General features: G+C 44.8%; 1 protein-coding gene and 1 long non-coding RNA gene across 4 annotated transcripts in view; one reads left to right on the top strand and one right to left on the bottom strand.

Moving 5' to 3' along the window:
* The window catches only part of LOC114607785 (uncharacterized), a 63,166-nt gene extending 59,686 nt beyond the window's left edge, over positions 1 to 3,480 (bottom strand). Inside the window, exon 1 of one of the 2 annotated variants that reach the window (XR_003709222.2) lies at positions 3,265 to 3,480. This is a non-coding gene — a long non-coding RNA (uncharacterized LOC114607785). The remainder of the gene's footprint in view (positions 1 to 3,264) is intronic. The other variant, XR_003709221.2, reaches the window with a different exon arrangement.
* Positions 3,481 to 3,528: 48 nt separating this feature from the next.
* Positions 3,529 to 15,833, top strand: part of ZEB1 (zinc finger E-box binding homeobox 1) — an 86,413-nt gene continuing 74,108 nt past the window's right edge. The window contains exon 1 of one of the 2 annotated variants that reach the window (XM_077936800.1): positions 3,529 to 3,648. In XM_077936800.1, coding sequence (XP_077792926.1) covers positions 3,591 to 3,648 — 58 coding nt within the window. In that variant the 5' untranslated portion in view covers positions 3,529 to 3,590. Of the gene's footprint in view, positions 3,649 to 6,050; positions 6,234 to 15,833 lie in introns of those variants that run through there. The other variant, XM_077936801.1, reaches the window with a different exon arrangement.

Below are 15,833 nucleotides of genomic sequence, written 5' to 3'. Positions count from 1 at the left end.
GGTGAGTGAAGATCCACATCAGGAACAAGGAGGGAGAATAAAGATCTACATCAGGATCTGTTGTTTTGGTGGTTGCTGCCGCCTGAGGCGCTCGCCTCCCCTTGCCTCATGCCCCTGGGAGGCAGTATCCTTCTGAATACCAGTTGCTGGAAATCACAGAAATGCTCTTGTGCTCGGGTGCTGCTTGATGCTTGGCATCTACCTTCTAGCCTTTTTAAAAAGTCCCGCAAGGTAATAATTATGCAAATCATCCTATGGTAACACCTAGGCTTAAGTACATGACAAGTAAATCCCTGCCAGTAATCTAGGGAGGAGGCGGAGGTAGCAATTAGACAAGCAGGTGAAACTGTATTGTAGAACTGGAGGAGGAACGGCGCTCTAATGCACAGCTTTCTAAGCAGTACAACTCCTCTGTTATAATCCACCTGAGGAACTGAACCTCATTCTCCTGTAGCCCAGTTCAATGCAGGCTTACTCAGAAATAAGTCTTCTTTTTTTCTTCAATGGGACAATTCACTTCAGCTCATAAGTATGTGTTCAACTGCAGCAATCTGTTTAAGACACTTGTTATTCTAGATCAGAAGTCCAATGCTTGGTTTCCCGCAGCAATCAGGCATGAAGGCAACAACCAGTCCCTTCATCTCATGTTCAACTCCAAGGGGCTTCAAATCATGTGTGATAAAGTTGTCCTATTGTGAATGCTTGTTGGGTCAGAAGCCTTCAGCAGATGTCAGCAGTTGTCGAGCAGTTAATAACCTGGGACCTGGGATGGTGCAGCTTTTCATTTTTCTGGAAGCTGTGTGTAGACTATTTTGTAGAAATCAAATCAGATTATTATTTTTTTTGCTGGTAGCAGCCAATTTAAAGATTACACATCATTAGTGTTATGCCAAGCTGAAAGGGTTGCGAGTTGTCATGGGGGACCAATAACAGCCCCTACCCACCAAAAAACTCTTTGAGAAGAACTTGTTACCAAGGTATCTTTGTCATTTTGTGTGAGGTTGTGTGATGCACACGTGGCTTGGAGTCGTCTCTTCCTCATGGACAGTGTGCACATTGAACAAGCATCTAGTATTTTGTTTTCTCTTTTGGCATTGTTTGTATGAAGAGCATTTGTATGCTTCTGATGAAAGATTAATTACAAAAAAGTACACTGCGTAGACAGGTGCATGTTGCATATTTCCCAACATTAATGCTACTCTCATATTCAACTCAGGATTCTGTATTCCACTGATGACTGGGTGTGAGATGGCACAGGCTGCACTGTGAGGTGGAAAGGAAGCATGCAGAACAGCCCCTCATAACTATCATCATACAGTGGTACCTCGGGATGCGAATGGGATCCATTCCGGAGCCCCGTTCGCATCCTGAAGTGAATGTAACAAGCAACGGCGCGTGCGTGGGTCACGTTTTGCCGCTTCCGTGTATGCGCGTGACATCATTTTGAGCGTCTGCGCACGTGCGAGCGGCGAAACACGGAAGTAACGCGCTCCGTTACTTCCGGGTTGCCGCGGAGCGCAACTCAAACACGCTCAACCCAAAGCACATTCAACCCAAGGTATGCCTGTAATGCACTTTTTAAACATACTGCAATTGTTTCTTATTTTTTGCATTTAACTGTTCTGTAATACAAGGCTGGCTTAAGGGTGGTATATAAATATTTTAAATATATAAAGAAATTATTCAAAACCATAGGCTAAGGCCATTTTGCAACCTGTGCCTATGCATGCTTACTCAGAAGTAAGCTGCACTTACATCAATGGGACTTGCTCCCAAATAAATGGGCATAGGACATTTGGAGATGTCCACCCAGTATTTGAAGATACTTGACCAGTCATGTTAGGAGGCAATCATCTGATGGGTCAACTGAGCACTATTGCAATTCATGGTTATTTTCCTGTTCATTGTCAACTAATTGTACCAAATCTCAAGTCAGGTTGGCCATTCAGAACCCGTGATGTTCCCATGTGTCTGCTTTCTCCTTCCTTTTCACCAAAGCAGCTCTGGTTCCTCCTCACTTCCACTAACATTTTTTTAAGGGGAAGAGCCTTTTCAGTGGTGGCTCCTTGCATGCACAAGTTCCTCTCTTCTACTGAACTGCATCTGGCTCCAGTTTAGGTAGCTGGCAAAGAAACACATTTTTTCTGCGGGTATTTGGAAGAGAGACCTGATCAGATGAGAGGGTGTCAGACTAGGACCTAGGAGACCAAGATTCAAATTCCCACTCAGCCATGAAGGTCACTGGGTGACCTCGGGCCAGTCACAGCCTCTCAGCCTAACCCACCTTAGAAGGCTGTTGTGGTAATTAAATGAGAGGATGAACTACATACACCACCTTCAGCACTTTGGAGAAAAAAGGTGGGCTTTACAAATGCAATCAATCAATCAATCGGCTACTATTGCAGCTCTTAATAAATGGCCATTCCGTGCATTTTTATGAGTTGTGAATTTTAAAGAATGCATTATTTTATAACCTTCTGTATTCTTTTCATCTTACTTCTCACTTTGTTGTAAATCGCCTTGTTGTCACTTTTCCCCCCAGAAGGGGCGGGCATGATGAATCGTCTAAAACTCTAAATAAATAAGTAAATAATCTACATTCAGCGAGCTAACAGTTCAAACAGAAGCCCTGGGAAGGCGTGTGCCGACAGTAAAGCCGACGGTGCGTGTCCCCACAATTCAGCAACCCACCAGCAAGTGTACACATGGACGAGCTGCATATCCCCCACTCCCGAACTTAAAGATGCTTTACCAAGCTCTACCGGTAAAGCCAGGACACAACAACTTATCACACACATACACGAAAACTTCACACGCACAAAAACACCGTGTAAACAACAAATCCACACTTCACCTCCCTCGTCTCTATCTCTCTGCAAGCCTTTTCGTTACTTCCCTTTAGTTCGTTCTGGGCTGATACGGATGCGCGTGTGCTTGTGTCGTGTACTGATATAAAGCGACAACAATTTGCAATCCGTGATAATGAGGATAATAATAATAATAACAACAGCGCGGCTAGCGGCGCCTCCTCGCCCGGCTCCAGCACTAGGGGCTCGCGCGCGCTCGCCCGGCTCCATTGCGCCGGAGGGCACCGCTCTCGCTCTCTATCCGTGTCGTCCTCTGGGCCCTCCCCTTAGACACCCCACATCCAGAGGCACTTTCCCTCTCTCTCTCACCCCAAATCCTCCTCCTCCCTCTCGCGATCCCATTCCCCGGCCCTCCTCCTGGCGCCCCCTCCGCGCCCCGTGCGCCACACACGGGTACCTGCGTCGCGCCCAAGCGGGGCGAAGAAGAAACTTTTCCCTCCTGCCGGTTCAAACGTGCTGCCGTAAAGCGGCCGTCTCCCCTGGCAACAAGGTTCCGGCGGCCGAGCACTAGGTGTAGGAAGGTGATGTAAAAAAGTAAAAAAAAAAAAAAAGGACATATACACACACGCGCGCACACACATACACAGACACACACATACACCCAACCACCCAGTGTCGTAAACCAGGTCCGGGCGGGGGTTGGGGGGGGGAGAGCGGCGAGGGGGAGGGGGGAAGGGAGGGGGGAGGAGGTGACTGGAGCATTTAGACACAAGCGAGAGGATCATGGCGGATGGCCCCAGGTGTAAGCGCAGGAAGCAGGCGAACCCGAGGCGCAATAACGGTCAGTCAGCTCCGCCGGGCAACGGCCCGCGCCGCGCCGGGGACGCTCAGGGGGGACCGGGCCGGGGGTCGGGCGGAGTAAAACGGGGGGGGGGGGAGGAAGAAGAAGAAGAAAGAAGACAGACAGAAGCAGATCCGAGAAGTAGAAAGTAATTTCCCGGGCGCTCCTCGCCGGGAGCCCGGCTCGCCCTGCACCGTTAGATCCGCTACCTGCCTGCCTGCCTCCCTCCCCGCCTCGCGCTCTCCCTCCCCGCCGCCGGGCTGCCTCCTTCTCCGCCTAGCGGTGCCTCCTCCACTCGAGTCTCCTTCGCCGGCGAGGATCAGCCCTGCCCGGGGACCGTTACACGCCGCCCGCTGCCTCCTCTTTCTCTTCCCCCGTGTCCCACCCTTCATTTTGCCCGGCCGCCGCCCGTCCCCGGCTTCTTTCCCTCAGGAGCGAGAGGGCGAAGCGGAGCCGGGGGGGGGCGTCTTTCTTTCTTATTTTCGTAGTCACTCCGGTCCCTTCTCTTTGGGGGGGGGGGGGAGAGAGAGGAAGGCCGCGCCTTCGACCTTATAACGGGCCCCCCCTCACCTCAACTTGGAAACTTATTACCTGAGCTGAGGCGGGTCTCGCCGGCCTCCGAGGAGAAGGGGCGCCCCCTCCGACTCCGCTCCCCAAACTTTTTGTTTCGGGGGGGGGGGGCTTTGCTATTGCGGAGGGAGGGGGGTCACTTCCCCCCTCTCTCTCCTCCCCTCGCGCTGGGGAAAGTCCCCGAGGGAAGCGCGGCGCTTTCCCCCCCGCAGCCTCCCACCTCCAGTCTTCGCGATCCCCCCATAGTTTGTTGTTGTTGTTTTGGGATGGTGGGGGGTGGATGGTGCGCTAAGGCTCATACTTTGGAGGTGGGGGGGGGGAGGAGAGAGATCCAGAGGAAACTGCGTGTAACTCCCGAACTACCTGCATGCCAGACACGCAACAAAAACGTCGAGGGCAGGATGACTGTAATGGGGACTTCGTTCTCTGGCGTGTGGCGTGTTTTGGCCCCGGCTGGGGAAGAAGCGGGGGGAAAGCGGGAGGCGAGGGGAAGCACTGTTGCTTGCTGCAGTGTGTATTGATTTTCTTTTTTCCCCTTTTTTTACAAGGGAAACGCACCACATGCGCACCCCTGAGATTGCCCTGGAAAGGGACCCCCTCCTTTTCTCTGCCCCTCCTCCCCTGCCTTCTATGTATTGCTCCCCCCTCTTCTCTCTCTCCCCCCCCCCGCTACTTTCGCCTCCGCCTCTTTTAGTGCCTGCAGTGCATGTTGATTTATCTCCGTAGCCATTGAACATATTGTTTCTCCTCCCACACCCCCGCCAACCTCCAGATCTTGGCAGAAGTGTTGGAAGTGTTTCTGTGAGGTTGGGTGGGTGTTTTTTTCCCCCTTCTCCCCTCCTTTATCAACGTGATTGGGGTGAAGGGGGGGGGAGAGAAAGACAGAGCAAAAGGAAGGCTTTCTTTCTGTGTGGGTTGGGGAGGGGACGTGAATCAGCCAAGTTTCTCTTTCTCGCCCTCTTCTTGGATTTCGAGGTACCTGTTTGTATCATAATCATAATAATGGGTGGTAACGGTTTGTCCGCTGCGCCCCCTCCCCGCCTTTCTTCGCTGGCTAGGAACAACTGCTACAGCCTATATAAGGAATGACGCTTACTTTTCAGATTTAAGGGCTGTCTCTCTCCCCCCCCCCCTTTTTTTTTATGCATACGTATTACTTTGAAATGAGTTGAAACCTGCGTTGAAAAGTGGGGGAATAAATACTCAAAACTTATGTTGTTGGATTTTTCTTCTTATGTATTCTATTAAAAAATAATAACGGGAAAACTGATGACTTCTTAGGATGTATAAAACGGGAGGTTTTGTAACCTTTCTTGGCAGTTTTTTTTAAAGCTTTCGTTTGGCATTTCCTGTATACGGTTATGGATTGGAAGGGTTCTAGTGGTTGGTCCGAGATCATGACGTTTTGGACAGGATTATTATTTTTTTTAATATCTCCGAGATGGAATTATGGTTTCCCCGGGTGAGAGGGCGCTACGACTTCTGATACTTAACGTGAAACACGCACATAAACATTGGCCTTCTAATCGACTAACTAGTTGATCGGGTGGTTCTGAACTAGTAGCTCCCTGCTCTGTATGGGGTGGGTTTATTTATAGCAAGTATCAGGATATATACGGGATATTGTAATGCTAATTTCCTGTTTTAGAGCACGCATTTGTGTGGTCTGTTTAATGTTGAGGCAGTATTAAAGGTAAGTTTGCAAAGTGCTCCTCTCTCCTTACCTTATTTAAAATGTTAATGATAGAGAAAGGGGGCTTTTCTTGTTGCTGACGACATGTGTGTGACATGGGAGTCTGAACCACCCAGTCTCCGGGCAGGAGCTGTAAACATGTTTACCTGAGCAAGGAAGAAAATGGATTTTCTCTTAAAGATACGCTTAATTGGAATATTATACTTGTAAAGCATATTAGTAGATGCCTTGAGAGACTGCCTGAAAACCTTCCTTTTGAAATCAACCAGGGAAGAGGGGGAAGAGGGATTTTGACGGCTGCAGCAAATGGCAACTTGTGCAGGTAGGGAAAAAATGGTGTGTGAGGTTTCTCTAGCATGCATGTCAGCCCTTCTGACTGCTGCTCTTGTTCTCAAGGGAGATATTTATTTACCATGCTTGCTGTCAGTGTTGTTCCTTTGTGCTTAATATTAGAAAAATAGATTTGAGGCTGTTTAGCACAAACCATTTCATCTGCAGCATGCATGACTCGTAGAAAACAAAAGGTGCGTGGGATATAATGCTATTCCAGGTATCTTTTCATTTTTCATTATTTCCGTTAAAATCGTCACCCCAGTGTTTTCAGGTTCTGGAGGAAAGCCTTTGATTTATTATTGAGTGGTTCTGATTATACTATAATCTTTTAACACATAAAGAATAACTTGAACTGCTCTACATTAACCATCACTGGGTAGGCGAGATAATAGATGCCGGATAATAGAGATTTCTCAGCAGTAGGTTCCTGTTTGACTTGCAAATGTTTACCGATCAGAATTGCCAGGGAAAGTTAACCCTTAAACCTTTCCCACAAATGGACAATTGAAATTATTTCTATATCAAATCTCTTCCATGAAGATGATGTTGATTTCATGCCTTTCAAAGATAGGTACCATGTCTTCCTGCTAATCCTGTGTAATATTTTTCCTGTCTCCAGTCTTAAGGAGGACAGACTATGATAAACTGATTTCCAGCAATGTGATTTTTACTTAGCTGTAACACCAAATTAAGTACTGCTGCTGTCTTAATGGAGTAGTGTACACCTTTTAAAAATGGTATAATTTTTTTAAAGGACTTACTTTTTTATTCCACTGCCTTTGGCTCTTATTAAACTATACATTGATCCAACTACCTTTTCTTTTCCCCCTCCCCCCTTAACAGTATAAAGGTGTATTATCTTTGTGCGCCAATGTAGGTATATCTGAGGTATGTGCCATTTTTAATCTCTAAATGTAATCACTGCACTGCCCTCTCATTTGACAGTTTCAGTATTTGAATTCCAAGATGTGTGGACTTAAACATGAATATTTGGCGCTAGAAATCTGAACTTGAGTCAGAAAATCTTCTCAAACGGAAGATTTTTTTTTCTCCTCAGGAGCTGTCATGTCTAGTCTAGGCAAATACAGAAATGTCATCTGAGCTAATACAAATAAATCTATTAATTTCATATAAAAGTGTCCTGAACTATTTAGTGGTCTGTCAGTATTACATTGTATAGTTTTGCTTCTGCTCTGTTGTGTTCTTGAAGTTTGCAAATAAAGAGATCTATGCAAATCACTTCATTAATCTAAAATGGCTACTGGTTGTTACATTTAAATGGTACAACTTACTTTGGACTGATAATAGTACTTGCTTATTTCAGGTATTTATTTCTCAGCTTTCTATGTCTTAGGTCCTCAAGGTGGATTTAGTACATGTTTGAATAAAGTTGTTTACTGTGTCAGTAGGACTGGGCTGTCCTAAGAACTGCCTGACGTCTACTCAGGTTCTGGCTGCCTTGGCCTTAAAGGTGAGGCAAAGAGCAATCAATTTCCAGATGAACCTACCTCCCCAACCAAATCTAGGAGCATATAATGTAACAACGGCTAGGTCAATTGTGGTTTGCCACAGAGTTCTTCATGGCCATGACTGGCTTTGTCTGAATATATATACCTCTTATTTGTAACATTCCTAAATACTGTCCCACAATACCAGGTATGTAATATGGTCCTTCTGGATTGTTCAAAGTACTTTATTTCCATTCTCTCATCTATAACACCTGTGTAAGATACTATCGCCATTTTACAAGTTGGGTTGGGGCTGAGAGTAACAGCTCAGATGTTATGTTTCGGGGGGAAACATTAAGGAGTGAGACATGGAAGTGTATAAAGATATACCTGGTGAGGAGAAGATAAGTTTTTCTCAATGCCTCGTAATATTAGAATCTAGAATCGTCCAGTGAAGCTGAATGGTGGGAGATTCAGTTTAAATGAAAAGGATGTACCAGTTCAACACAACACATACAGTGGAACCTCTACTTACGACCGTAATCTGTTCCGGAGGTCCGGTCATAACTAGAAACATACATAAGTAGAGGCGCACTTTTCCATAGAAAGTAATGGAAAAGTGAATTGATCCGTTCTAGATGATGAAAAAGACCCCCTAAAACAGCAATTTAACACGGATTTTACTGTCTAACGAGACCATAGATCCATAAAATGAAGGCAATAATCAATGTAGGTAAAGGTAAAGGGACCCCTGACCATTAGGTCCAGTCGTGACTGACTCTGGGGTTGCAGCGTTCCTCTCGCTTTATTGGCCGAGGGAGTACGGCGTACGGTCATGTGGGCAGCATGACTAAGCTGCTTCTGGCAAACCAGAGCAGTGCACGGAAATGCCGTTTACCTTCCCGCCGGAGTGGTACCTGTTTATCTACTTGCACTTTGATGTGCTTTCGAACTGCTAGGTTGGCAGGAGCAGGGACCGAGCAACGGGAGCTCACCCCGTCACGGGGATTCGAACCGCCGACCTTCTGATTGGCAAGCCCTAGGCTCTGTGGTTTAACCCACAGCGCCACTTGCATGCCAAATAATCAATGTACTGTACTATAAAATAAATAAGACAGCATTGTAGATGAAAAAAACTAACTTTTTTTTTCTTACGTGCACTGAGGGTGGGTAGGTTTACCTGGCTACAAGCTGGGGGTGGGGGCAAGGGTCAGTAAAGAGCTGATTCACTTCGGCCAGGGTCACTTTTTTTTCTTGCCAGGCCAGGTTCTTCTCTGAACTTCCTCAGGTTAGTTCCTCGGTGGGGTTTGGGGCTGCAGTGAACCCTGCTGTGCCTCTTGCAGGCAGCACCTCTTCCACAGCTTCAGGGGTGCAATGGGGGCCCTCTCCCGGGCAGCAGAAGCCCCAGCGCTGCTCCGCAGCTGGCCAGGCAAACTCCGGGCTGCCAGCAAGGCCTCTGTTCATATCTAGAGGAAAGTTCATAAGTCGAAGGTCGTAACTGGAATCATATGTAAGTAGAGCCATATGTAAGTCGAGGTTCCACTGTAGTTAAATAATGGAAATCCCTACTTTGTATGATAAGGCTACCAGTGGCTACTTGTCGTGGCTATGTACTACCTCCAGCTGAGTACGAGTGACAGGAGAAGGCCATTGTCCTGCTGTGTTGCTTGTAGGCTTCCCATAGCCATATTGTTTGCCACTATGGAAAATGGGATACTAGACTAGGTAGGCCTCTGATCTCATCTAGCAGACCTGCTCTTGTGTTCTAGTGCTACCTAGTAAGCTAATGGCTATGGTGAGATTTGGACTTTCTGCTGCACGCTTCTAGTTGCTACACTATATGAACCCCTACAATGATACTGGTATTTTTTCCAGAGTGTTCAGAGAGTGTCAGCAGTTAACCTGTCATTATAGGCTTTTGTTTGGTCACATACAACTTGGCTGCATTCCGAGATAACCCTGAACCATGATTTAGCATTATGAGAAGAAACCTCAGGCTTTCATGCTCTCTTCTCCCCTCTCCTAGGGTGTCTATGAGAGGGAGAGCAAAAACTTCCATATTGCTGTGTAATGCACTATCCGAAGCATAGTGTGGTAACTCTTAACTATAGCTAATTGACACATGTCAACTTCAAACCATAGTTTATGAAGCTGTCTTTGTTTCACCTAACCATAGTTAATTAACCACAGCTTCTCCAGGTATGGATAACATGGCAGCATATGAACAATTTAAACCAGAAGCAAAAGCTTCTGGACTTGTGACTGTAGTGTGTTGGGGACAGTGCGAACCCAAGGGTAGCTCAGCAACAAAATGCTAAATATTATTTAGGGCAGGGCTGCTAACCTCCAGATGTTGTTGAACTCTAGTTCTCATCAGCTTTAGCAAGCATAGCCAGGAGATATTTGAAAATCTAAATACCCATTTCACTGAAGAAAAGCTGGCAATGCTCAGAACCACCCTGCCTCCCAAACAGGTAAAGAGCTACACGTGCTCCAGAACAAACAAAACATGTAGGAAAGCAGGCAGCTCTCTCCCAAAACAGCCAAGCCCCAAATGGAAAAAACCACACCTTATAAATTGGGAGGGATAGGGGCCTTGGTGGGCATCAAGCAGACGTCCAAGGGTGTCTTGGTGTCCATGGGTGCTATTTGGGGGGTCCTAGTTGTATGTGTTCAGTGGGATGAGGGTGGTGCTGTGGGTTAAACCACAGAGCCTAGGACTTGCCGATCAGAAGGTCGCGGTTCGAATCCCCGCGACGGGGTGAGCTCCTGTTGCTCGGTCCCAGCTCGGTCCCAGCCAACCTAGCAGTTTGAAAGCATGAAGTGCAAGTAGATAAATAGGTACCGCTCCGGCGGGAAGGTAAACGGCGTTTCTGTGCACTGCTCTGGATCGCCAGAAGCGGCTTAGTCATGCTGGCCGCATGACCTGGAAGCTGTACGCCGGCTCCCTCGGCCAGTAAAGCGAGATGAGCGCCGCATCCGTAGAGTCGGTCACGACTGGACCTAATGGTCAGGGGTCCCTTTACCTAGTTGTATGTGTTAAAATATTTTATGCTGCATTTTCTCACTGGCCTTGGGCAAATTATCACAACCTTGGTTCCCTATATGAAAGTAAGATGACTAGGGCAAATGCACTTATTGCCGTGTGTAGTGCAAATCCCTTATTTGCCAAAGTTTTTTTATCTGACCTTTCTGCAGCTAGTAACAGAAATGAGATAACAAGAATATATTAATAGCCTAGCCCATAGCACTCTGCTGATTTATTAAAACAAACAAACAAACCCGTAAGCCACCCAACAGAGCAACTATGATTTCAGCAGCAATAAATATGCCAAATGGCAGCCATAAATGCTCACTGAAACCGTGATGTCTTGCCCTGTACCTAAAAACAGAAAGGGTGGGTGACAAGCAATCCTGCCAAGGCAGCCTGTTTCAAAGCTCTGGTAGGCCATCTCCAGCATCACCATCTGCAGCGCTGCCAAGGGAGCAGAGCCCCAACCGTGGAGCTTAATGTAGGGGTGAGCTCATACGGGCAAATGCATCCTTCAGATACTCTGGTCTCAAACAATTAGGACCTAAAAGGGAGAAACCATAACTAACTGAATCCCAAGTAAATGTGCATAATGTGTTTGTGTTTTGATATACTGTAGTAATAATCAACTGTTGAATAAGAGAAGGGTGGCTCACGCTGGCCAAAAGTCTAAACTTTTGCTTTGGGGGTGACTCTTCCCTCGCCACATCCTTCCGTCAGCTTCGTCTGCCCCCCCCCCCAATGTACATGCACTTGAGCTGCAGGTTCCCCACCCCTGCTTGCGACATAAAAGTTGCTATACTTATCCTCTGAATCATAAATTACTATTCCCCTAGGGTTTGAACTGTATAGCCAACAGGTGACTCCTCTGGGTAATGATTGTTTTTAAAAAGAAAATTGCACTACTGTAATGCATTAGCGCTCTGCAGAATGCAAATATTTAAATGTTACACAGCGTCATACATTCAACATTGATGTACGCTCATGACTAGTAAACAATGCTGCAATTTAGTAGATAGCCAAGTTTATATATAGCCAGCTGTAAAAATACTCTTAATAAATGCATTAAGCAAATAATTGCTTGTTGGCAGGTGTTAATGCCGCTTGACATCCATTTTTGTTATTTTCTTGTGCTTCTTTTTTCATAAATGTTGTGAAAAACATGATACCTGTGGTAACTTGAAAATCTCTAGCATAGTAAAGATATCCACATAGCAAGCTAGTCAACAGTTTCCATGGAAATACTATCCTAAAGTTTTAGATCGTGATGAAACGCTGTGTTTTGTAATTAAGGTTTTTGATTTAAGTTGGTTATTTGTACTTTGTGTCTGATAGAGTAGCTTAAAGAATACCACTACACCCATGGGTATCCACAGCCAACCCTATGTATGCCAGTCTAGAGCTTATTGGAAGTATGTTGGGGAAAGGGCAAGATACAAATTTAGGTCTTTAGTCTTAAAGTGCTCAACTAGGCAAAACTCTTGTCAATGACTTCAGTGATGTTCTGTGAAGATAAGGTTTCAGTCTCAAAATAACCATTCTGAGAACTTAATAGGAAGAAACATGTTTAAGACAATATCATTCTGGACAGCATCGGTAAAACACAGCACTCTTTTTGCAAAATAGTACGAGTGGTGAAGTGATGCACAGGAAGTTGAGTCCTAGCAAGAGGAAATGATCAGTCTCTGCTGTTTTGGTTGTCTAGTGTGCCGACCACAGTGCCATGTGACACAATCATGATTTTTAAAATTGATTATTTTACAAATTAGTACCCTACTTCATTGTCAGAAACTTTTGAAATTTGGTGTACACCAAGATAAAACATGATAACATACCAAGTAGCATATTGATAATGGGGCCATTGTTCTCTGGCATCTTCAAACATCCAGCTGTCACTGGATCAGACAGGTGCAAATGCACAGGTCAATATTCTAATTCTATGCAATCTGTTAAGGCACACAAACTCATCTATGGTAAGCTATTGGAAGGCTCCGAATAAGGAAAAGCTGGTTGTGCCAGTAAGCTAAAGCACATTCTACTTTGCTGCCATCACATGATTGGTGAAGATGACTTCTTATGTTGTTATTTTTTTAAGGTTACTTGGGTAGAATTATTCAGTATTTAGCAGCCATATACAGTGCTATTTTCTAGAAAAAGAGGTGCTGGAGCTCACTATGAACATCTCTTAGAATGGCAATGGCTCCTACCTGAAAGGTGCCAGAGCTGAAAAAAAAGCCCTGGCCATACATATTGTGAAGACCTGTATACAAAACAATTTTTCCTGAAAGTTCTTTGTTCCACAACTCTGGCATTGCCATTCTTTTTAAGATGGTGAAATAATCTCTGTGAGACAGAACTCAGAACTTTTATAGTGATAATTCAAATGACCTTATCGTAATTAAGTTAATTTTACAGGATTAAAAAATATATGATAATTACAAAGTGCGTATTTTCTGGGAATATTTTTCCAGGCTGCTTAATTGCATTTCTCTTTCAATAGTGCATTTGTATATTGTGATAGTTCAATTTGTGTTCTGGTTGTATCACTCTCTGTTAGGATTGTAAGAAGGACTAGGAGTATGAAGATGGCTTTATGCTCTCTCTCCTCCTATTCCGTTATTAGTTATCCATATTCACTCCAAGTGATGCAATTGAAAAGTTAAGTGTGGCAGCTGAATCAGATGTTGTTGTTATATTTACACCTCATCTGGCTGGGTTTCCCCAGCCACTCTGGGTGGCTTACAGCATATCTAAAAGCATAATAAAAACATCAAACATGTACGAAGGGACTTGCTCTTTAAAATACTTCTAGTGCATAGATCCTATGGAGGAAGCCAAAACACCTTGGTTTTGTGTCACAGGATATTTTTGGGACATTTGTGTAGAGCACTTGCCTGCTTTGGGACTTGGGGAAGGAGAACTGTAAAAGACAACCAAGAAGTGGAAACTTTGTCTGCAGCGTGGTGGGTACAGCTGCAGCTTGTCCGGTAATAACTCATCTGCATCAGGTTATGCAAAAACAGGTGGGGTCTGTTATGGGTCTGTTACATCACTAGTTTTAAGCTAAGGTTGCCAAAGAAACTGCTCCCCTGAGATCTACCATGTTCCTTTGCTGGGCAGGAGGAACGAGGCCTCTCCCACTTCTTAACAGGGAGCAAACAGGGAGTAATGCATGTACTGTATTATTATTATTATTATTATTATTATTATTTATTATTTACTGTATCTTTTGTAAGTTGCTTTGAGAGTTTGTTTAGCCAAAAAGCAGCTACTGTGTTAATGTATCTTTGTCCATCAGGCTGGTACCTCTTACCCATAGCTGTCAACTTTCAGATTTGAAAATGAGGGATCAGCAGCCTCACCTGTCCCGGGGACAGTCTACGGGATATCTAACAATCCGGGGAAGCAGCGGGAAACGGCGCTGGAATAAGGGAATTTCCCGCAAAAAAAGGGAAGGTTGACAGCTATGCTCTTACCTCTTTTGACAACCCCCTCCCCATAATTTGCTTCTGTATTTGAGGGGCAGGGAGTTCACCGTTTTAATCCCTATATTGATTGAGTTTGCCCATTATGGCAGATCAAATCTAGTACTGGTGTTTTTGGCAAGTGAACGGGACAGAAATGTGTGATACCTGTTCTTCCTTGGGGAGGAAAGGGGTATATAACTGGTATATCAACTGCCCAGAGTAGCTGGGGCAACCTAGTCAGAGGGGTGGCATATAAATAATAAAATTATTGTTATTATTATTACTGTCACAGGAGGAAGTGGATGGGTTGAATAATCTCTCTACCCTTTCTTTTTTTTGTTGTTCATTGTTTGCTTTCAAACTGTTGTTCAGGATATTTCCAAGGAAGTTTGTATATGTAAGAATTACCACAGAGGAATGCAACCTCTCAGACAGCACTGCTGAACACACACACTAATCAGCAAAAAATGAACGGGGATTTTTATACACTTTGCACCAGTACTAACCATTCTATGAAGAGGTTTGACACAGGCCTATTTGGACTATGCTCTCTGCAGAACAGCTACTGCTTATTGGGCTCGTGCTTAGCTAAGGATGGTAACTAAGGAAAGGTGCTTCTGGTCTGGTTGCCTGGGCTTAAGACTACACAAAATGAAGAATGATCAGGAGTAAAGTTAACATTTTTTAAAAAAAATGCTTCTATGGGGAGAAACTTTTCTTGCAGAAATTTCAGTTATGCTGAGTCACTTTATTTCTGCTCTTTGAAAATGGCCAAAGATTTATTCATACTTACAATTCAGTTTAAAAATTCAATATATATATATATCTCTCAGGTGTTTAATAAAAGCACTGTAAAATACAATAGGTCATCTTGCCAGTGCAAGGGCCTAGCTGTCTTTCTCTCTTGCTAGCTGCTTATTGGCTGGCTGCAGCTGGATCCAGCAGACCAACAGAAATATTGTGCAGTGTGTGCTGCTCTGTTGTCTTTGGGTTTAGTAGAAGATTGTTCTGCTATACAGAATCTTCTCTTCTCGAATGGAAAAGCAATGTCACATGGGATGACTGTTTACATCCACTGAAATGGAGTGGAGGAGTGAATAGAATGATAACTCCTTAAAACATATTCCAGTGTTTGGAGTATGGCTGGGCTGCTGTATTATAAAACCACTACTCATAACTTCCTGTTTCCATAACTTCAAGGTCTATGACCAGTTGCAACAGGTGGGGAATTTATTTAAATATCCTACATACATTCTATCTTGCATGAAAATAGGATGTTAAGTATCATAGACTATCGGAAATATAGTCAATACCAGGGTTCATCAGCCTTTCTGAGCCAGCTGGCACATTTTGAATTTTGAGAAAGTGCTGTTGGCGCCAATTACAAAATAGCTGCAATGGGTATAACACTTCAGTTTGGAATGGAAGGATTGGTAGCTGTCCAGTCCTATCATCCAGTGAAATGTGGACATGTTTGATGGGACATGTTCATTGTACAAGAAGCTGAGCCAAGTGCAAACACAAACTGAGCAGGAAGAAGAACTAACCATTTCTTATGTATTATTATTTACTGAGGCCTTTCGCGGGTGGCTGCAGCGATTGCCACAGGTGCCATGTTGGTGACTCTTAATACTGTTACATTA

This window comes from Podarcis muralis, chromosome 12 (assembly GCF_964188315.1).
Source record: "Podarcis muralis chromosome 12, rPodMur119.hap1.1, whole genome shotgun sequence".
NCBI lineage: Eukaryota > Metazoa > Chordata > Lepidosauria > Squamata > Lacertidae > Podarcis > Podarcis muralis.
Note: the sequence above shows the minus strand (reverse complement) of the source record. Positions and strands in the feature narration are given on the sequence as shown.